Here is a 24253-nt window from a genome sequence, read left to right as displayed (position 1 = left end):
AAGAAATGGAGTAGCCTTCATAATTAATAGTGAAGTGGCTAAAGCAGTGCTTGGATACAATCCAAAAAACGATAGAATGATCTCAATTCGAATTCAGGGCAAGCCATCTCATATCACAGTGATCCAAATATACGTCCCAAACACAGATGCCGAAGAAGCTGAAGTAGAGCAGTTCTATGAGGATCTGCAGCACCTACTGGACAACACGCCTAAAGGAGATGTTATTTAGATCACGGGAGACTGGAATGCTAAGGTGGGCAGTCAAATGACACCTGGAATTACAGGTAAGCATGGCCTGGGAGAACAAAACGAAGCAGGACATAGGCTGATAGAATTTTGCCAAGACAACTCACTCTGCATAACAAACACTCTCTTCCAACAACCTAAGAGACGGCTTTATACATGGACTTCACCAGATGGACAACACCGAAATCAGATTGACTACATCCTTTGCAGCCAAAGGTGGCGGACATCTATACAGTTGGTAAAAACAAGACCTGGAGCTGACTGTAGTTCAGATCACGAACTTCTTCTTGCACAATTTAGGATCAGACTAAAGAGATTAGGGAAGACCCACAGATCAGCTAGATATGAGCTCACTAATATTCCTAAGGAATATGCAGTGGAGGTGAAGAATCAATTTAAGGGACTGGACTTAGTAGATAGGGTCCCGGAAGAACTCTGGACAGAAGTTCGCAACATTGTTCAGGAGGCGGCAACAAAATACATCCCAAAGAAAGAGAAAACCAAGAAGGCAAAATGGCTGTCTGCTGAGACACTAGAAGTAGCCCAAGAAAGAAGGAAAGCAAAAGGCAACAGCGATAGGAGGACATATGCCCAATTAAATGCAAAATTCCAGAGGTTAGCCAGAAGAGATAAGGAATTATTTTTAAATAAGCAATGCGTGGAAGTGGAAGAAGACAATAGAATAGGAAGGACAAGAGACCTCTTCCAGAAAATTAGAAACATTGGAGGTAAATTCCAGGCAAAAATGGGTATGACCAAAAACAAAGATGGCAAGGACCTATCAGAAGAAGAAAAGATCAAGAAAAGGTGGCAAGAATATACGGAAGACCTGTATAGGAAGAATAACAATATCGGGGATAGCTTTGATGGTGTGGTCAGTGAGCTAGAGCCAATCATCCTGAAGAGTGAGATTGAATGGGCCTTTAGAGGCATTGCTAATAACAAGGCAGCAGGAGACGACGGCATCCCAGCTGAACTGTTCAAAATCTTGCAAGATGATGCGGTCAAGGTAATGCATGCTATATGCCAGCACATTTGGAAAACACAAGAATGGCCATCAGATTGGAAAAAATCAACTTATATCCCCATACCAAAAAAGGGAAACACTAAAGAATGTTCAAACTATCGAACAGTGGCACTCATTTCACATGCCAGTAAGGTAATGCTCAAGATCCTGCAAGGTAGACTTCAGCAGTTCATGGAGCGAGAATTGCCAGATGTACAAGCTGGGTTTAGAAAAGGCAGAGGAACTAGGGACCAAATTGCCAATATCCGATGGATAATGGAAAAAGCCAAGGAGTTTCAGAAAAACATCTATTTCTGTTTTATTGACTATTCTAAAGCCTTTGACTGTGTGGACCATAACAAATTGTGGCAAGTTCTTAGCGGTATGGGGATACCAAGTCATCTTGTATGCCTCCTGAAGAATCTGTATAACGACCAAGTAGCAACAGTAAGAACAGACCACGGAACAACGGACTGATTTAAGATTGGGAAAGGAGTACGGCAGGGCTGCATACTCTCACCCTACCTATTCAACTTGTATGCAGAACACATCATGCGACATGCTGGGCTTGAGGAATCCAAGGCTGGAGTTAAAATTGCTGGAAGAAACATTAACAATCTCAGATATGCAGATGATACCACTTTGATGGCTGAAAGCGAAGAGGAACTGAGGAGCCTTATGATGAAGGTGAAAGAAGAAAGTGCAAAAGCTGGCTTGCAGCTAAACCTCAAAAAAACCAAGATGATGGCAACCAGCTTGATTGATAACTGGCAAATAGAGGGAGAAAATGTAGAAGCAGTGAAAGACTTTGTATTCCTAGGTGGAAAGATTACTGCAGATGCTGACTGCAGTCAGGAAATCAGAAGACGCTTAATCCTTGGGAGAAGAGCAATGACCAATCTCGATAAAATAGTTAAGAGCAGAGACATCACACTGACAACAAAGGTCCGCATAGTTAAAGCAATGGTGTTCCCTGTAGTAACATATGGCTGGACCATAAGGAAGGCTGAGAGAAGGAAGATCGATGCTTTTGAACTGTGGCGTTGGAGGAAAATTCTGAGAGTGCCTTGGACTGCAAGAAGATCAAACCAGTCCATCCTCCAGGAAATTAAGCCAGACTGCTCACTTGAGGGAATGATATTAAAGGCCAAACTGAAATACTTTGGCCACCTAATGAGAAGGCAGGACACCCTGGAGAAGATGCTGATGCTAGGGAGAGTGGAGGGCAAAAGGAAGAGGGGCCAACCAAGGGCAAGGTGGATGGATGATATTCTAGAGGTGACGGACTCGTCCCTGGGGGAGCTGGGGGTGTTGACGACCGACAGGAAGCTCTGGCGTGGACTGGTCCATGAAGTCACGAAGAGTCGGAAGCGACTGAACGAATAAACAACAAATCCAAGCACTGCTTTAGCCACTTTACTATTAATTATGAAGGCTACTCCATTTCTTCTGTGGTCCTCTTGTCCACAGTAGTAGATCTGGTGGTCATTTGATGTGAAGTGGCCCATTCCAGTCCATTTCAGTTCACTGATGCCCAAATTGTCTATCTTTAGTCTTGACATCTCACCAATAACCACATCCATTTGCCCTGGCTCATAGATCTTACATTCCTGGTTCCAATGGTGTGTTGATCCTTAGAACATCGGATTCGCTGTTCACCACCAGCACCGTCGGCCGCTATCCGTCCTTTCGGCTTTGAGCTAGCTGCGTCATCACATCTGGGGCTTCAGCTTTAACCTTGAAACATTCTCTGCACTTAACATCTTTCTCTGCCCAGTATTAAATTCTTCACTTCATCTTTCCTGTTCTCACTCCTTCCTGATTATTTCTCTCTGTTAAAATCTTCTTGAGTCATTTATTGTTTTAAAATGTACCTCTTAGACTTTTATTACTTTTATGATTTCTTCTCTTTCCCCTCCTTCCCCTTTCCCCCAGAGACACTTGTTTCTCTTTTATAATTCTTTGAACTGATACTACGAACTTTCTTACATTATTCTTGGGAAGGATCCTGACATCCTTAGACCATACGAAGGAAGGAATGTATCAGGCTTGCACTGTCATGATACACAGCTATGCTCCCAATTATAGCACAGTTCCATCATCTAGGCATTCAATGGTATCATAAAGGGGCCCTACGTGAGGACTGATGTGTGTTATTTCAAGTTCCTTTTTGTGATATTGGCCATCCTTATGTGCCTAGGACTTTTTCTCATCTCAGATGAACACGCGGCTGGCAAGAAGATAGTTAGAGTCCTTTGTGGATATATGACAAGTTTGTCTTGTTACTTGGTTTGGCCAATTGTTATTAGTATTGTTATATGCTTTTTGGATGCAGTGGCGCTGCGGGTTAAACCGCTGAGCTGCTGAGCGTGCCGACCGGAAGGTCGGTGATTTGAATCCACATGACGGGGTGAGCTCCCGTTGCTAGTCCCAGCTCCTGGCAACCTAGCAGTTTGAAAACATGCCAATGTGAGTAGATTAATAGGTACCGCTTCGGCGGGCAGGTAATGGCGTTCCGTTTAGTCATGCCGGCCACATGACCACGGAAGTGTCTACGGACAAACGCCGGCTCTTTGGCTTTGAAACGGAGATGAGCACCGCCCCCTGGAGTTGGACACGACTGGACTTAATGTCAGTAAATTTACCTTTACTATGCTTTTTGTATATTTGTTATTTGTTTTTATGCTGTGAGCCACCCCAACTGGACTGGAGTCAGGTACTGCCTAAGTGAAAATAAAGGAATAAATAAATAAATAAGCCTCAATCGGTGCAACTAGGGAATAAGTTCTGGGGACTCAGTGTTCCCTAACTATGGCAATTCTTTCTCACCACTGCATCTCATGGGAATGCCCCTATTTCAGAACCTGAGAAATAGAAGAATACAGGAAACCCCAGCACTGCCTATTTCATTCTGCTTGCTTCTTAAAATTGAGATGATTAAGTGAAATGCAATACAGCACTACTGTTGATAGCAAGTACATCAAGAGTACATTAAATCCAATAGAGGGAAGTGCAAAGTATAAATAATACATGCTGATTTTGGAAGGGGGAAATGCGAGATTTTGTTCTGCTTGGGTTGTTTTAGAAGGGTGGCTGTTCTTTTAATTAAAGTGCAGCCATTTAAAGTGGGGCGGAGGAGCGTGAATCAAAATGCGTCCTGCCTTTTAATTATTAATGTGGCAACCAAATGGATTTATTCATGTTGTAGGGGGGAAAGTCTTTCTTGCCTCCTTAAAAGCATTCTAAAAATCCTTATTATCTTTCAGAGTCTTTGCAGTGTAAAGGAACAGAAGCACGGAATGTCTTTGGGAGCAGATTCACTAACGCAAGTTGGAGAGGGACAGGAAATCAAATATTTTAGAGTAAGGGTTCCCAATTATACTCTGGGAAGCAGAAGGACCCTCCGGGAAACAACTAAGAGTACTCTTTTTGGATATAGCAAGCTACCTTAGGTTGAATCCTGCTGCTTGTACTTCTAGCTTAGTACTTCTACACCAGTGTTTCTCGAACTTGGCAACTTTAAGATGGGTGGAATTCAACTCCCAGAATCCCCCAGCCTGCATGCTGGCTGGGGAATTCCGGGAGTTGAAGTTCACACAACCTAAAGTTGCCAAGGTTGAGAAACACTGTTTACACTGTCAGCAGCAGCTTTTCAGTGTTTCAGAGAGATCTTCCTACCCTGTTTGGAATGCAAAAGCATAGAGATGGTATGTACATACAATGTTTGTGCTCTGTCACTTGATTGTGGTTGCTTCCATAAAGGTGATCCTGCATGCCAGAAATCAAGATATTTTGAGTTAAGGATCTCCCAAGGTGAAGATTGGGGAATCTGTGCCTCTCCAGATGGAGAAGAATAACAACTTTCAAATCTCTGATAACCGATAACAATGACTACATTGCCTGGATCACTGGGAGACCAGTCCCAAGTTTGGAATGGCCACAGCATCCTTATGCCCAGGCAGAGGACTGTTCAAATTACTTTGGCCATATTCTCTAGAACAGTGTTTCTCAACCTTGGCAACTTTAAGATGTGTGGACTTCAACAATTCTGGGAGTATAAGTCCATACATCTTAAAGTTGCCAAGGTTGAGAAACACTGCTGTAGAACATAGGAACTCAACTTTTATTGGACCTTTGAAGGACATCTCAGGGGCTATGTTACAAAAAGGGGGTTGGATGATTAAATTAATTAAATATTAACAATATTACTCATAATATTCATACATTTTCACAAACATACCTCCAGCAATTCCCATTTCCTCACTTTGCAGCTGATTCCCAACTTAGAAGCACACAAGCAAAAGAATGTTTTTTTTTAAAAAAACCTTCTCCTACATACTTTTTCTTTGTGCCTTTGAGTCCTTATTGACTCCTGGCGACTGCCTGGGCTAGTCCCTGCAGTTTTCTTGGCAAGATTTTGGAAGTGGTTTGCCATGGCCTCCTTCCTAGGGCTGAGGGAAAGTGACTGGCCCAAAGTTACTCAGCTGACTTTGTGCCTAAGTTGGAACTAGAACTCACAATCTTCCAGTTTCTCATCCAATGCTTTAACCACTAAACCAAACTGGCTCTCTTCTCCAACATATACTCCAACATTTAGTGGTTAAGGCATATACACCCAAGAGAAGATGGCAGGACAACAAGGGAATGAAAAAACAGTATTGGTGGCATTGCTGGGGAGATGTAGGAGCTGGACCTGACCTTCCGGACATTGTCGTTTATACACATGTACAACACACGTACTAAAGCACAAGTAGCAGATCTATCATATTTGACTAAGAAATCTCTCCTCTCCTTTTTTTAAAGATTAAGATGGCAAGCACTGTACTTTCTATGTGTGTACTAAGCAGGAGAACTACCCGCTGAACTACAGTGTGTGCCCATGGTATGCAGGTACAATGGGCTCCTAGGAGTGCAAGTCACATTTGTCACTATGAAAATACAAACCATCTCATAAAAGGTTGCAGTACTGATCCATTTAGCTCTCTAATTTTAACTGCCCCTTTAAGGTTTCATGCAAGGGCCTCTCTCATGATAGCTATTCAGTAACTCTTCTAACTAGAGACATAAAGAATTGGATCTGAGAGTGTTTATATGTAACAGTACTCTAATTCTGATAAATGGCTTCTCTTCCATATATTATCATCATTATCATGACAATTTTATTTTCAAACCATTCTTCCTACTGGGGAATTAAGCCAACTTTTATATCCGGTATATCCTGTCTACCTGCAGCCGCTCTTTCAAGTGTACCCCATGTTCAGAGAGTTAGGTCTGATCCAACTCTGCTTTGCTTTAGCTTTGCCATCTGCAGCATGCAGCCCTCTTTTCTACAAGAGACCATTGGTTAAAGAAAAGCTTGCCCTACTTGTTTTACATGAATTAGAGCAGTGTTTTTCAAACATGGCAACTTTAAGATGTGTGGACTTCAACTCCCAGAATTCCCCAGCCAGTTTACTGGCTAGGAAATTCTGGGAGTTGAAGTCCACACATCTTAAAGTTGCCAAGTTTGAAAAACACTGAATTACAGCATCTCTCACAACAGTCTGCAATGTTCAAGGGTTCTAAAGCTGAAGGTGGAAAGTGGGAGTGAGCTGAATATTTAAAACCAACATTGAAACAAAAACTACTGCAATTATTGCACATGCTATAGAAACCCACATATTTACTTATGTAACTTATCGTAGTCAAGGGAAGACAATTCCAAAGGGGTCAAGAAAAAAAATCACTCCTCTATTTGTGTTAGGGGGCATTAATTTCAATCATGTAAATCCAGTTACAACAATCTACATACAGACAGGCAGATTTTCTATACAGGGATCCCTTTCCCAGTCACATCTGAACACACATAAAGAGGATGGAAACACAAAGCCCACTACTGGAAAGGTTGGCAGATATAGTGTTGAGCAGATCAGTGTTGTCGATGCCAAATCAACTGAACTTGATGCAGGCTCTCCTCCCTCCCTCCCAAGAGAAAAATAACACTATACAAACATTAATAGTATTTGGGTAGTACATGCATGGAGTTCTTTTTAAAAAAAACAGGGTAGCTATCATCAATGATCTCCAGTGAATGAGCAACCATTTTGGCCCTCAAGACCACCAAGCTTCCCACTCATTCGCACGCACCTTCTCTCAGACACAGACACAGAGAGGGAGAGAGAGACCTCATTCCACTTCCTCCCTTGCCCTCTTCTCCATCCTTTCCAGCACCCCACTGAAGATCTCTAGCTGGCAGAGATGAGAATACATTATTTCCTGACATTAGTGTCAATAAGAAAGTAGTGGTCCATGATGCAATACTGAGATTTGCATACTACATTTACATTTTCAGTAGATTCTGGGCCATAGGTATATGTTTTCCTAGCTCCACCCTTTGCAAATAAATAGTTCATGTAAGAGGATGGAACTTGAGACTGAGAAACCTGAAAGAGAAGGACAGAAAGTGAAATTGCATTCTCACCTGAGTACTCCAAAGTTGCAGCACCATGGCTCTAGCTTGCATATCTTCATTCACACCAAGGTCTACCAAATGCTGCTTATAGCTGTTCAACCAAACACTTTGGTTTGCTCTGCTGTCCAGTCTTTCCACAGAAAAAAATTTCCAGAGATCCTTCCTGATGTTGTAAAATTTCCATTTTTCCACTGTACAGAGAACCATCAGAGATATAAATATGAATGATATGTTATTATTAGGGCCACACTAATATTCTGTCCTTCCTCCAATAAAATCAGAGCAGTATACCTGGAGGGCTTATTTCATCCTGAGAACAGCCCCGTAAAGTAGAGGTGCCCTCAAATTTTATTACTTTTTAAAAGAATAAATTAATATTTTTTTGCTGGCAGTGGCCTTTGGGGTCCTTATTTGAGAAGGGTAATAAATTAATGAAAGTAGCTTTCCCTCATGCTACCAGGTAAATTTCATGGGTGAGCAGGAATTTGATCCTCAAATCCAAACTTTATGTAAGCTTGATTCACTCAGGAGATAATTATCTTCAGGTCTCGTACTCCTTATCAGCTTGCAGTATTGATGGACTTCAAGTCCATTAAATTACATTACATCTAGAAGGTATGAAGCTGGAAAAGACTGTTCTATGCATTAGATCATGGATCAGGAACTCTGAGAGAAAGAGAGAGGGAGGGAGGGGCAGGCAAGCTGCATGTGATCGGTGAGGTGGGTGCTGTTGCTTATCATCCTGGGGCACCGACTGGTAGGAAGTACATTGGCATTTACAGAGTCTCTTACACACATTCATTAGCAGAACTGGTGCACACACAAGCTTATTTCTTCACTCTTTACAAGAGTAATTGCTGTACTCCCCAGGTAAATTGCTGTGGGAAGCACAATTATTTGTGCTGGATGTTTGTGTTTTTTTGACAAGGTGTTGGAATAACTGATGAATGTCAGTAGATATTTATGCATGATTTGGCTGTACATTATCTACCTCCCTCAAATAATACAGTCTGTGGCATTTCTTTTTTTCTTTTTTGGTGCCTTCGAGTCAGTGTTGACTCATGGTGACTGCCTGGACAAGTCCCTTGCAGTTTTCTTGGCAAGGTTTTTCAGAAATGGTTTGCCATTGGCTCCTTCCTAGGGCTGAGAGAGGGTGACTGGCCCAAGGTCACCCAGCTGGCTTCAGGGTTAAGGTGGGACTAGAACTCAAGATCTCCTGGTTTCTAGCCTGATGCCTTAACCACTACACCATACTGGCTCTCACTGAGGCATATCTACTCAGAAGTAATTTCCACTCCTCAGAAATTAGAGATAGGAGTCCAGCCACAATCATACCAGTCTCAGGATGCCCAATCTGAGCTTTTGCCAATATGTTTTAGAAAAATATGCACTGTATTATTGAACAAGGCATAGTTCTCATTAGGTATTTTACAGTCTTAAGGCTGAAACAAACTGCAGGTAGGCCTTAGCAACTATGGGTACAGGTTCAGAGCTCTACAGATTAGAGAACCTTCAAACGATCACCATGCAGGGGGAAATGGTGGCAAGCCAGAATGTATTAGGCTCTGCATCTGAGTCGGTTCTGCAGCTGTCAATGAGGGCAATCATTTTAAACTATTTATTTTATCCCAAAGTGATGAAAGACACAAGAAAGCTCAGGTTGATGGATGAAAGGGTGCATCAGGATTTGAAAAGGGTTGGATTCTACTTAGCAGTAATTCTTTTCCCTGAAGCACCTTCACCAATTTAAACACTGGGCAAGAGAAAGAGTTCTGCTTATTCTGTAAGCTTGCATTGAGAACACCAGCTGAATCTTTATAAAATTATCCTATTATCTCACCCTGCAAGATGAGGAATGCTGGATGGATCTCTCTTTTTGAACTGCCTATAATGAAATGAATCTAAAAGGTTACACAATGGTGCCATCTACTGTTCGTAAATTTCCTCTTGTAAACTCCCTCTTCACAATAGATTGGTAGTGGCATTTAAGAGATGTAGTTGTTTTGTTTTTTATCCTGCCTTTATTATATTTTAGTACTCTTTCAGGAAGAAAAAACCACCACCACCACCAAGAATATTATTACCATATGCATTTATACTATTAATGAATCACATTTACTCAGCAGTTTTATAGGCCTTTTGTTTTGTTCCTGAGAAAATCTCTTTAATAGAGAAGCAGCAGCTAAACCTATTAGAATACTAGGTACAGTATAGACACAGGAATGAAATTAAACATGGAAGCTCTACTCATTCATTCATTCATTCATTCAATCTATGGATCCCAACTGAACTTGAAACATGCATTATTTTTCTGATGGACTGACACCATGTCCTTCCACAGGCAGATCTGTCCCACTGAAAAATCAATAATCTGTAGCAAAAATGCCCCTTATCATTGGAAACAACTCTCAGAATGATCACATCACTTGACTTTCCCCTACAGATATTTCCATATAGCACAAGTTTTTGGGACTACAGTCGTCTAGATCAGATGCATCTTACGAAGCTATGAACCAAAAAAATAATCTGTTAATGCATTGATTAATTATTGTTTTGCTAATAATTAGCTATTAACACTTTTCTTTGCTACACGTACCTCTCTGAAGACTGAACATTACATTGAATTAATTTAGAGTTACATTTAAATAAGAAGTGCAAACACACTACAGATATGCATTACAAGTAGCTTTGGTTGCAATTTCAAGAAGTAAACTCACTTTAGCCTACACCTAGGTTTCTATCTACAAAGCACTGAAATTTTAAAAGTGATATTTCTTTACCAATGACACCCACCTACACTCAAAGTTGAGCGGGCAGCTTTCATCAAAAATTGGTCTAGTTTATAGTATGCATTATAAACTTCCATTGAATGAGCTCGGTCTTTAGCTTGACTATTAACATCTTCATAACTCCTGCTTTCATTGCCATACAGTGTCAGGAATCCAGCTCTGCAGAGTTAGGAAGGGAGGGAATTAAAACAATTGTTTAAAAATTTCATTTTACAATATGTTGTGAATGTTGTAAATATCACAGTTCTTATGAAAAGATAAATTTGGTCTGGTAGGTTGGGCATGCTACGGGTCATGTCAGCCAAGGAATGTCACTTGGCAGGGACTAGAAGGAGTGCCTTCTCTGCCATAGCGCCTGCCCTCTGGAATATTCTCCCTTTGGCAATCAGGATGTCCCTGATCCTGTTGGCCTTCCATAAGGTCATGAAGACCTGGTTATGTGCCAAGGCCTGGGGCCCCGCGTGTGTTAAGGGCCCTATTTCTTGGCTATACTAACATCTATGCATTGTTTACTGCAACCATATATATTTATTTTGTACTTTTATTTGTTTTAATTATTTTAACTGTTTTATAATTTGTATGATTGTGAGCCACCCAGAGTCACTTGTTGAGATGGGCGGCTATATAAATAAATAAATAAAGTTAATCCCTTGACGTTCTATACCATTTGTTTTGTATACAGATGATATAATTTCTCCTTCTGTTATAAACCTTTCTTCCTCTGTTCTTTGCTTCTCCAGTCTGGTATTCTTCAAATGGGTTGGGTCTACAACACGATGCTGAACAATCTCCTCTACTGAAAACATAACCAGCCACCCTATCAACCAGGTGAAGTCCCTCTTTTTTTCTCTCTCAATTCCAGTACCAGCTCCTTGATGCTAGAGGTAGCATTTCTGACCATATAGGAGGGTTTCTGTCCCAAAGCCCATATCCTGATATTATTTGGCTTACTTAATGAAAAGAGTTGTTAAACTGAAATCTTGGACTGGGTTCATTTCTGAACCTTGCATTAGAGAAAGCACCTCCTCTTGTGAAAGAAACAATGATGTGTTCATTTATTTGTCAACATTTCTTCCCTTGAAAGCTGTTCTCAATGTCTAAGAGACTCCAAACAGTAGGAGACACAGCATGGTTGAACAAGTGTACCCCAAGAATGTATGTCAATGATTCCACATCAGGCTGGAAGGTATCAAGTGGCATACCACGGGTCTTCATTTTTGGCCCTGTGTTGCCCAACACATTTATAAAAGGCTTGATGAAGGCTTAGAAAATAGTATCAAATTTGCAGATCACACAAATATATGGATAGCAAAGTCCTTAGAGGAAGCGTCAGGATTCAGGATGATCCAAACAAGCTGGAATAACAGATAGAAAGCAGCAAGATGAATTTCAACACAGACAGATGCAGAGTCCTTCATTTGGGTAGGAAACACCATAGGTATGAGTATAGGATGTAGACGACCATACTGGACAGCAGAACTTGCAAAAAGGTTCTGGGCGTCCTGGTGTATCACAGGCTGATCATGAGCCAATAGTATGGTTATTTATTTCATATGGCATAGCAGAATGCAGCATTGTTGCATAAAAATCACAAAAACAATATATAAAAATGTATAAAATATAGGACATTGGGACAATAAATTATTTTAAACACACAATACAAATAATGAATAAAACTATGAATAAATTAAGTTATGTATGAGCAGTTACTAAAGGAACTAAGCCTAGTATGGGGATAGTATAGTATAGTATGGTGATGCAGCAGCAAAAAAAGCAAATGCAATCTTAGCCTGTTTCAATAGAAACATACTCTCAGGATCAAGAGAAGGCATCATTCCTCTCTATTCTGCACTGGTCAGACCACATAAAGAATATTGTGCCCAGTACTGGGTGCTACATTTTAGGAAGGGCATTGACAAACTGCAGTATGCCCAGAGGAAAGCAACCAAAATGATAAGGAACCCAGAAATTTAGAAGGCATGGTTGAAGATCTTGGATCTATTTGACTGACTTCAGAAAAAAAATGATAGCATTTTTCAAGTATCTGAAAGGTTGCCAGGCAGAATTGTTCAGAGCTGTTTCAGAAGAGAAGACAGGAACAGTAGATTTAAATTACAAAGAAGTAGGTCTCAACTGGAGAGCAGAAAGAATTCCCTAACGATAAAAGACGTTCAACAATGGAATAGAGTGTCTCATGAGGTAGTAGATTCTCCTTTGCTAGAGATCTTAATGACTGGCTAGAGGCCATTTGTGGGTAGGCTGACCATACATCCCGTTTTGAATGGGGCAGTCCCGTTTTTTTAACATTTTCAGACCGTCCCATCGTTTCAATATAAATGTCCATTTTGTCCCATTTTCTTAAAAACCTTACTTAAAAATTTGAAAGTTCCCGTGAACCTGTCAGAATGCAGTCTGACTTTGAGTGGAAGGAGGGGGAGCTCAGCAGAAACGGTGGGGAAAAAGCCGCAGAGCTCAACCCGGCGGGAAACCTAAAAAGAAAAAAGCAGGATCAGCTGATAAGTGGTGATCAAAGGGTGAGCCGATTGGCTCCTGCCTTGAAACAGTGGGAAGAAAAGAACGTAAAAGCACAGCCAGAGGAAGGACGGCTTGTTGGGGACAACCTTTCACTAGACTCTCCAGCCCAGCCTTGCCTCTCGCAAATGAAGGAATCCGAAGATTCCCAGCCTGATAAAACTGGAGAAGGTCCTGCCTGCTGATCCAGCCCGTCGCCCAGCCCTGCCCTGTTTTGCCATCCCAATGTCCCGTTTTTAACCCCGTCCCGTTTTGCCATCCCAGTGTCCTGTTTTTGTCTCAAGGAAATATGGTCAGCCTATTTGTGGGGGATGTTGTAATAATGAATTCCTGTACTGGGCAGAGGATTGGACTAGACCATCTCTAAGGTTCCTTCCAATCCTTATATGGAGGGCAGCAGTACTTTGGAAGACAATCAGAAAAATCTCAAGAGAAGATTAATTTTCTCCCATTCCAATGGCCATAATTGGGTACAAGTCTTAGTAGTTAACAGTGAAATCTACAGTCAGTTTTGGACAAGAGGCTGGATTGTGTATGGAAACTGCATTTTGCATTTTGAAATGTGGTCATGGCTGTTCTTTGGTCCCCCACAGGCCTAAAATGTTCAGCTGATATTTGACTGTTGCTTTTCCATGAAAACATTTTCTGCACATGTTGCATAATGTCACTCACGTGCAGCAGTTCAATAAGCACTTTTATCAACATTCTGCAGCTTGGTAGCTCCACTGTGTGAGACCAGATCACTGAAAGTTTAATGCAAGCAAGAGAACTCCATTTCCATTTCTTTGCATAATCAAAAGGTGCAGAACCAGTTCCAGATACCAGGGTGGCAAAAGGCGATTAACTTCCTTGTTCTGCTTTCATCACAGCTTCTTTGTTTTTACACTCTGACCACATACAGTCATTGAGAGAGCAAGCAAAGCAAGCGGAAGCTGTGCCACATTTCTCTTTGTCCTGCCACTACTCAATTGTTTAACTGAGCGAGGAGAACAGGAAGTGGAACCAAGGAAAAGGAAAAGAAGAGCAAGGAGGCTGAGAGGTTGGCCTTAGGTCCCCTGTCAGAGGCCCTGTCGCCCCTTCCTATTGAACCCAAGCAGACCCCCTTGAAACCTTGTTGAGGACTTAGAAGCACCATACCCACCTGAACATCGTGCTGTAGGAGAGCTGAAACAGGTCCTCCTCTTTCCATTGCCCACTGGCTCTACTGGGGCCAGGAAGCAGAATGGTTTGCAGGTTAAGGCACATGGCCTTCGTCAGGCTGGGAAGATTCTTGTCTTTCAGAGTGCTGAAGAAGCAAAACACAAGAATACTTTGTGAAACTCCTTCCTGCCTCCCACTTAGACTCCCTGAACTGAGGTTTCTTAAATAATTCCTAGAAACTTAGCAAGAGTCCTTGTGAGTGTCTGACAATCTGCCTTACAAAATCCTTGCTTTCATGGAAAAAGAGAATATTTATGCCATATACAGAAATGATGAAAGGACTCCTTCATGCAGTCCCAACTGGGGCAACAAACATTGCACTAATTCAGTATGTTTTTATTCAGACATAAGGCCCACTGATTTCAATGGGACATTCTCAGGTATGTTTAGGATTGCAGTTTAAAATAATTTATTCAATGGGGATTTTTCAGGGGTGTCAAACTAGTGGCCCATAGGCTGCATTCAGTCTCCAAGTGGTTTGTAAGCACTGATGATGCTGCCCAGCAAGGACACTGAGTGTTGCAAAACCAGGCAGGCAGGGCCATGGGAAATACTCCAGGAAGAGGAACCTAGGAGTCCTAGATAGGGTGGTAAAAGAAATCTGCCAAAAAGAGCCCAAGCCACATAAGCAAACTTCAGTACAGGATGGATGGTAGAAGCAGATGGAGTCAGCTGGCACCCTTCGTCCCATCCTAGAAAAGTTAATTAAGAAAAGTAGCTCTTTGGGAAGGTTCCACATACAATGCAGAATGTTCAGGAAATTCACAAATGAAAAGAGTATGTTTGGGAAAGTTGTGTATAAAATCAACAGAGCCACAAAATAACAGGGCTGGTTGATCTAAACAAAATGTAGAGTTGGATAGATAAATATCCCAAGCATAAATTACAGACAACCTTGTGCTCATAAAAGTGTACAAGACTGGATATATTGAGGAAACTGTAATTCCTTTGGGCTTTTTTTAAATTGGATTCACTAAAAAAATGACCAAAAGGAGTAACTGATGAACACAATAGCATAACATGGGCTAGATTTATACCAATCCTTAATTCCAATTGTGGATTCCAGTTGGCCCTTGTAATTTCCAGGTGCTGATACTAGTTCTGGTTGCAGATGGCAAAAACACCGCATGACATTTTGTGTTGCCGCTGCATGGGAACAAAATCATGGGGAACCTCTGACATAAGTTGCTCCCAGTGGCCATTCCCGCAGATAACAGTTCTAGAGGAAATGTTGCCTCAAACTTCATTTCATCCTCACAGCAGCTCTATGAAGGAGGTCAGATAGTGAAATGAGGAGTGGCAATGCCACTGAGAGCTCATTGCTCAACAGGGTCTTCATCGCACTTTGGAGATAGTATGTTGGCTTAGTGAATCAAAAATGCATCAGCTGCTCCATCTACTGTTCCAACAATATCCCAAGGGACCAACTACAGTGGGTCTTTTGGCATATCCAGGCAGCAGGAAACTTCTATAAGCTTTCACAAGGAACATGCATGGGAAAGTCATGCTCCCTGATATTAATTCACTTGGACTTCCATGCTAACATCCTTAGTGACACACAATTCAGAGATCCTTCCAATAAGAAAACTCTTACAAACTATTATCAGAAGAGGCCAGATGTCAAAAAAGTCTTTTTCACACACATACACAAACCCATAGTAGTAAGTGACTTTCTCATCAGGCAATTCCAGGTTCATATCTCACCTCTACCATGCACTCACAGGGTAACCTTAGCCCAGCCACTCTATTCCAGTCCCAGCCCTCTCCTTTCTATTTACAATTCAGAGTCAGCAGGTCCCTACCTAACAGAATTCCTTACAGAAAGACAAACTGTTGGCTTCCTTTATGACTACTTGAAAAGGGGCTTTTAAAACAGGCTTGATCTCTCTGGATTTGATTTATTAGTTTGTTTATTTATGAAATGCGTACCCTGCCACAGTTAAATGACTCTTAATGTTATCTCACTCTGAGCTATTGAATGAACTCACCAGGAGCTTCACTTAGATGTTAAAGAGCAAGGGAGTGAGGACCAACCAACTTCATGAGAGAGTGAAAAGGGTCCAGATGATCCATTTCATCTACAACGCTGCAAAGCTGGTCCACTACCATTGTCTTACAACTTATCCTAGAAAGGGAAAGTTGGAGACTGAATGGTAGTTGTCCAAAACCTCTGGATCCAGGGATGGTCTCTTCAGAAAGGGGTATACCACAGCTTCCTTCAAGACTGCTGGGAACTCCCCCTCTCATGAAGAGGCATTGATAATCTGTCAGACCCAGGTGGTTACCTCTCCATTCTTCACAACAGCGAGGATGGGAGGGGTACAAAAGGCAAGCAGTAAATAATGACCTAGTCAGCATCCTATCCATTTCCTTGGAGGTCACAGCCCAAGGTAACATCACCCCCAATCACCACAAGGGACTCTACCCAGGAGTTTGGTGCATCTGAGTGACTTTATAGGTTAAGTGCTGTATAAATTCATCACAGCATCCAGATGGAAGTTCTTCATTTTGTCCTGTCCCAAAAAGGGAGTTGGTCACCCTAAATAAGACTGCTAGAAGACACCGGTTGATGCAGTAAGGGAGGAGAAATAAGCATGCTTTGGCTTCCTTATCACCACAGTGTTGGCCTGAACATGGAAACTTATCTACACTCAGTCACATTAGCATCTTGTCTTCTTCCACCAGTGTTCCAGGCATCATTTCTGGTGCTTCATTTTCCACAGCATCTTGAAAAACCAAAGCACCAACTGAGATTGGCTACCAGAAAGACATTGCTTGGTAGTAATGCTGTCCAGTGGCTGATATGCTTCTTGCTAACATTTGCATACCATAAAGTGGACAGAACTGCCTGCCAGATTGCTGAGAAATTACCCAAGTGCACATTGGAACAAATTGGACATATTAGGCATCTGAGACAGACCATTTAAATGGGTCCACATCCTCCAGAGGTGATTCTGAAATGTAACAGGATCAGGATGTGATCTGCACAAGACAGTGGGATAACGGAAACCTCCGCCTTCTCCATCACCAACCATTTGCTCAGAGACAAAACAAGATCCAAGGTGTGATCACTAATATGAGTCATGCCCAAGATTACCAGAGACAAGCCCATAGAGGACACAAACTCCCTAACCTCATTGGAGCCAGCTCCATGGGCTCCCTTGTCACTGAAAGGGCTTGATTATATTTGCTTGCTGCTGCTGGACATCTGGAATTGCACTTTTTGTAATGGCTATTTTTACATAGTTTACATTTATGATGCTTTTATCATTCCTTCCTTAGAAGCCACCCTGGAAATACAATTATCTTGAAAGACATCTAAAAATATATGAACAGAGAAATCTTGTGCTCTGCACAAGCATTTCAGTAATGAAACTCTCCGAGGATTCCAAATATGTTCTGACAAACAACCAGGAGAGCCTTCTGTTCTTTCTGTTCATTTTCATAAAGTCCCTTAGGACAGCAATGGAAGGGAAGAGAGTTTGATGAATTCTACCAGTGTTCTAAATTTTGCCAGTATTTGCCTCATCCCCTTTGGGGATTCTCCAAGGCCTGAGATTTCCAACTCAGAAATAACAAGCCTTAGAGGTCAGGAAAAAGGGAAATGGATCTCAAATTTTCCTTCTTCAAGGTTCAGAGTTTCCCTGAAATCTCATAACCAAAATATTATGTATATATTAAACATATCTATAAAATTGACCTATCTTAAAGGGTTGCACATGAACCATTCTGCTTGAAAATACAATGTAAATGTTACATTGCATTTTTCATTATATTATCACCTATGGCTGCACAGTGCTGATATAATTTGGAAGAGGTGCCTCACAATGCATGGGAGCATAAATGCAGCATCTGTTTGCGATTCATACAGCAAGTGCCGATGAAATAGCCACACAATCCTAGAAAAATATGCAGCTGCTTTCAAAAGACACAAATAAGTGCTGCATTCATGCTCCTCCATGTTCTGAAGCACCTTGTCTGAATAAAATCTGAAGCATTGCCCAGTCCTATTATTATCAGCATTTAAATATGATAGTTTTTTAAAGTTTACTGTCTTAAGATTTGTAAAGTTTTTGATTGGAAGAATGTAATGCAACTGAAGAACCACTTATATCATTGCTTATCAGACTTTTATTAACAAAGCTGGACAAACAAAGCTGTTCTACGCATTCCAACAGGTCATCAAACATTGCAAAAAGAGAGTGCTTAGCATTATAGATGAACACTTGAATCCCAACTTTTTCAATATTTAAAAGAAGATGCTACTACATGTGCTAGAGTTCCTGAACTGAGTATTCAGAATATTTAGTCCACAGAACATATTATGGCTTTCTTGATGCATGCACTTCCCCTATAAAATTTACACTTACATTCTCAGTATGGCCTTTTCCTCATTAGAATCATAATCGGGGAGCTTCACATCAAACATCCGTTTCATTAAAATGCGTGCATATTGACCGAAGTCCAACTTGGCACATGATTCCCAAAGCACCACTTCATAGGAATGTGGATCCAATAAGACAGTTACAAATTTTCCTGCAACTTGAACCTTAAACAAACAAATAAACAAATCACAAAGTATTAATCTAGTGCATCAATTAAAAGAAATCAATGAATTTTGAAAAATACCTTTAGAAAGAGACATTTCATCATACCCTGCTTCCAGCTCTAATCCCTAGGAATCTAATTATTCCTATTAAATAGAAGACTGAATTGAGATCTTACAGTTTATCCAAAGACTCTCATGAAATTTTTCAGTAGACTCCAAATCCAACATTCTGCTCAATGAAAAGCCACACCCTGCTTCAAGGATGGAGAACTTGTGGTCCTCCAGGTATTGCAGAGTGGAGCCATAACAACTTCTGGAGGGTGTACTAAATAGTGCATCTTGACTGTCCTGAGGATCAAGCAATGGTCTTTGTCATGCCAATGAGCTTGCATATCACAGCACCTAATGTTAAAAGGGAGATGAACCTGGAAGACAACTGTAGAGGACATATGTTTATACTAGGATACATTTTAAATGGTTCCTCAATCTCAGTAATGAAATAGCCATATGATCACAATATGAACAATGATCAGAACAAATGATTGATTCATAATTCAAGAGTGTTTAGAACCAAGTGAATATTTGATGTCCCTTAATGGATCAAATTTCTCTCCAGTCCATGAAAACATGTTTAAGCTTATGGAACTAAGCAAGCTCTTTTTGGAGAAAGGGAATGTAAATTACTCATTCTTTTCCAACAATTAAAATTGGATTTTGAGATCTGTATATTAATGGATTTTTTAAGGAAAAGAAATAAGAAATGGAAGAGGACACACCTGAGGAATGAAGAGGGAATGACACCTAGCGCACTGCTGAGTTACTTCCATGGAGTTATCATGTGTGGCAGTGGACTTATAGTAGTTGTACACTGTGTGTCTCTACATGTGCTCATCCTATATATCTATAAATATAACCAGTATCATAAGACTCTTAGAAAGGAGAAAGGCCACATACCTTTGGATATTATTTTCTTGTGTCAATTTGCATGTATGAGGAATGAATGTTTATTGAAAGAAGAGAAAATGGCTGTGCATAAGAGCATGTATCTTTTCACCTTGCTACAGTATATGGAAGTGACAGTTGAATATGTTGGAAGAAAGTATGTTGAATACAGTGGGAATGGGATACATAAAAAGAATGGTAAAACAAAACATGAACGAACGAACGAATGAATGAACAAGTGAGCGACTGCTAGGAACAGAGTACATTGAGATGGTTTGATCATATAAAAAAATGAATGAGTTTTGAATTGCAAAATAAATGTAGAAAAGTGAATGGGTCAAGAGGAAAGGAAAGGCTGAGAAAGTCCCGGTTGGATGGAATTGATGAACCCCTCAAAAGGAAAGTGATAAGAAGCTTTAAGAACAACAGGCAACGTTGTATGAAACAGTGTGTAAATGTGGTGAAAGCAAGAATGCTTTGCAAGGATAGCAGAGTGTGGAATGGTGTTAATGTGAAATAGTGTCAGCCAAAATTTCTTTTCTTATATCATGTCATGAAAGTATTTGGCTTACTATTTCTTATTCCCTTTCTGCATGCTGCATAACGCTGTTTATACCAAAAGAACAGGGTATATATGCTAACTTGAAAGCAAAGATGTAAAAGTAGAAATAATTACTATAATTCAAATAGAAATATATCAACATTTACCATAATGAGAGAAACCATGTGACAAGATGCCTAGTATATTGTCTTTGTCTGCTGTCTGGCTCTTAATTTTTGGCAGACATGTTGAAAGCTGTTGCTGTTCTCCCTCCCTCTTTAAACTGGAGCTGGACTGGGCTCCCCCTACAGAAGGAGGGCTGTCAAAAAAGGAGCAAAATCGTTCAAACCTGTGTGCTCCATAATAGTAGGAGAAATGGCCATTTTTCAAAAAGTGGGAAGAGTTTAATTGAGATAAATCTGGGATTATGATTTCCCCATGAGGATTCTTCCACCAACATGGAACCGTGCCTGGATGGTAGGGATTACTACAGCAAAAAAAGATAAAGACTCCTTCAACTCAAACTTAGCTCATGTTCCAAATTTAGCCAGTTTGTGCATGTTTGCATATATGATTAACTGCACAACTTCTGTTATCCCTGGTAAAAACATTTGAGTAACATTTTTGGCACCATATATTGTTCTAGCTCAAGGATTAACTTTGATTCCTAGAAGGTGTGCCAGAGCTGTTATTCAGCAACACCTGGAGGATCATATATCATCCACCTCAGTTTTAATTGATTTTACTTTTGCTCTGGTTTTAAGAAATGAATAGAAGGTTCATACCTTAGAATTAAAAAGGAAATGACTGAGATGTATTCAAAAACAAATGGCCACATTCCATGGGGGTCTCCTTTCTTCTATTTTATTTGACCCTTTATCTATTCAAAATACATGTTCAGAACTTTTGAGTAATGCTGGTAGCTAACACTAAGTATTACAATATTCTAAAGAACCCCGACAAAAATCCCAAGTGTTCCATTTCATAATTTTAATCAACAATAGTCAAGAAAATGTCAATTATCACCATTTTAAAAATACGATTTTATATTTATTCTGAATTCCTACTAGTAAGTGTGTTGGACTAGGAATGGAGGTTTCAAATCCCCAAACTATGGCCTTCAGTGGGTAGCCTTGAACCAAATCTTTCTGGAAGCATGCAATTTTACACATATCATGGAACATCTTGCCCCCGGAGGTAAGATTAGCCCCATCGCTTTTAGCCTTCCGGAGGAAGTTGAAGACCTGGCTCTGCCACCGGGCTTGGGGCAGGGAGGAGAATCAACATACTTGGGGTTGGCTAATGCCTTGAAGTGCCCCTCCTACATGATGGTTGAAGAGATCATAGCCATCTGGATTTTATGAGCTGGGGTAGTTAAGAAATTGTTTTGGTTTTTAATGGGATTTTATTGGAACTTTACTGTGTTTTTATTTGAGTTTTTGTTGTATATTTATTCTGTGCTGTAAACTGCCCAGAGTCCCTCCGGTCGGAGGAGATGGGCGGTGACAAATTTGACAAATAAATAAATAAATAAATAAATAAATCATGATGCCATTAACCAAAGATTTTTGTTTCAGGCATGTGACATATAGTTTTTCAAGGCTCCAGGGTCTCTCTGTGTGTGTATGTGTATGTGGGTGAGTATACGTGTATGCATGCATGTATATTATTTATATTTATATTTATGCCTTGCCTTGATTACATGGTCCCAAACATGTGTGATTCCCTGACCTCTTTTTCCAAGAACACTAATGGGCATCTACTGAAAGAAGGCAAGGAAGGCAAGGACAAAACATGGCTGCTGATGCAAAGTCTGCTCTTTTACGTTGCATGCAGGTGCAAAAGGGTGGGACTTGCACAGTGACATCATGCCTCATGCTTCATCATTCTGATATCATCGCAAGCACCTGCTTTTTTTCAAAAGCATATGGGAATAGGTTGGATATATTTTGCTGTTGCGTCTAAAGATGGTTTAAAAACTGTATTCTCTTCCATTGGAACTGTATTCTCAATTTTTGGTAAACTGCCTTGGATTTTTTTTTTTTTTTTTGCTGCAGGGAAGTCTAGAATTTATCCAAATGCATAAATAAATGGGTCATTTTAAGGAACTCTTCTTCTCTTTGAAAGCTTTCCCTTTATGGTTTTGCATGCCATTAAATAAGAGTGTTTGATTCTCTAAAACCAGTGGAGGCTACATAGATCACCAGCCTAAGCCCAGAAAGTTGGTGCCTTTATGTAAAACTAAAGCTTTACCCAAAGCTTTACATACAGCTCTATGAACTGTAAAGGGAAGATCACATCAAAGCAGCTTTCCTTTTGTACAGACCTCCTCTCTCAGTGAAGATTAGCAGATCATCATCTAGAGATGGCCCCTGATTTTTAAAAGATAACAGGACATGATGTAGTTGTCCTTCTTCGTCCTTCAGCAAATCCCTTGGTTTGCCTTCCCCTCTTCTCCATTTGGTGGCAAATGACAACTTGGTTAGCTATAGCAGGCAGATGATAGGGCAGCCCTGTATTCCCATGAAATGCCAGCAGGTGCTTCAGCCCAAAGGCTGATACATCATTAAGTATTTGGAGCAAAATGACACCACAAAGGGACTGATGGTTACCAAAGCATTGTGGGAGAACAGTAGATTTGGGAACTTGACAGCACTGCATTGGCTTCATCTGATTGCCTAGTTGACAGGGGTAAGCAAATGCTAAACATATTTTCTATCCCAATTTGCTAATTATTCCTTTCGCTAGAATTATGGCTATGGTAGTACAGATACTTGACCCACGCATTCGGATAGATGGGAACAGTGCTAGCAGTGACACAACAATGCTGTCTTTTCCTCCTTATAGATTTTCAGTGGAAAAGAAGATGGAAGCAGCAATGGGAAAACTCAGGTGTCTTGCAACCGAAAACTGACATCATCCAGATGTCCTGTAAAATTCCATCAATGAAGCAGTGAACCTTTATTTCTTTAAATTATTTCTTTAATAGATTTCTGCCCTACCTTCCTATTTATATAAGAACTCCAGGCAGCTTACAAGATTTTCAAGGTAACATATACTGAAAGCCTATTAACACTGTATCCTGCAGGAGATAAGCTTTGACACCTTGAAGAACTTAAGTCCTATAAATACTCACCGTGAAAATATCACCATGCTTCTTTCTCATCTCAGACAGGAACTTGGCAGCATCTTTACCAAATTCCAGTGCGTGCCCAAGCCAAGGAATGTGACCTTTATCAAGTGGAGGTTCATCAGGCTGTCTAGAAACCATATCAAGATATATAAACAATTAACAATGTTACTGTTTAATCATTCCCAAGTGTTTCATAAAATACTTTATCTTGCATTCTTAGCTGAAGCTAAATAATATAAAAGCAGAAAGCCACAATGTGACGGCTCTAGTCATAATGAAAAGGGAGACTGTGGCATATGAGTTTTAATGGCCTGGCAATGTTGCTGTTCTGCTGGTGTGAGCCATTCAATGGGTTGGGTAGAAGGGAAAAAGAAGTTCAGTTTTGGTCTTGAAGGACAACTGTGCTGTCACAAGGCCTGATGAGCTGACCTGGCTGCTAGCCAGGGCTGTTGTGTGGAAATATCGAGATAGCAGTCTCACTGGTCCAGCCTGGTGTATAGGTGTCGGGGACTAAAGCCCTGGGGGACACCCACATCCTCAGTTGCTGGAGGACATGATGCTGGTCTAACCTAAAAACTGGAGAGAGAGAAGGAGAGGAGAGAAGAAAAGGAGAAGAGAGGAAAAAGCCTGTGCATGGAGGAAATGGAGCAGCTAGAGAGAAAGCTTGGAGAGAAGTTAAGTGTGCAGAGCAATTGTTAGTTCCTGGTCAGAAGGGAAAAGAAAGGTCCAGGGGTGACTTCCCTGGAAAAAGGGAAGTGAAGACCCAGAGGGATGAGAGCTCCACCCAAGGCCAAGAACAGGAAGGAAGGATCCGGCTGGCTGCAGGCAGTGGCTTCACCGAAGACCCAAGAGGGGAAGATGTTG

The 24253-nt window shown here is 40.8% G+C and overlaps 1 protein-coding gene across 1 annotated transcript in view; it reads right to left on the bottom strand.

The window, feature by feature from the left end:
- The window catches only part of PTGIS (prostaglandin I2 synthase), a 33961-nt gene extending 9952 nt beyond the window's left edge, over positions 1–24009 (bottom strand). Inside the window, exons 1-5 of the mRNA XM_063297069.1 lie at positions 23393–24009; positions 18595–18773; positions 14166–14309; positions 10497–10651; positions 7713–7894 (exon numbers count right to left, since the gene is read on the bottom strand). Of these exons, the coding sequence (XP_063153139.1) occupies positions 7713–7894; positions 10497–10651; positions 14166–14309; positions 18595–18773; positions 23393–23527 (795 nt within the window). The 5' untranslated portion in view covers positions 23528–24009. The remainder of the gene's footprint in view (positions 1–7712; positions 7895–10496; positions 10652–14165; positions 14310–18594; positions 18774–23392) is intronic.
- Positions 24010–24253: the final 244 nt, after the last annotated feature.

Source organism: Candoia aspera, chromosome 3 (assembly GCF_035149785.1).
Source record: "Candoia aspera isolate rCanAsp1 chromosome 3, rCanAsp1.hap2, whole genome shotgun sequence".
NCBI lineage: Eukaryota > Metazoa > Chordata > Lepidosauria > Squamata > Boidae > Candoia > Candoia aspera.
The sequence above is the reverse complement of the archived record's forward strand: the minus strand, read 5'-3'. Positions and strand labels throughout refer to the sequence as shown.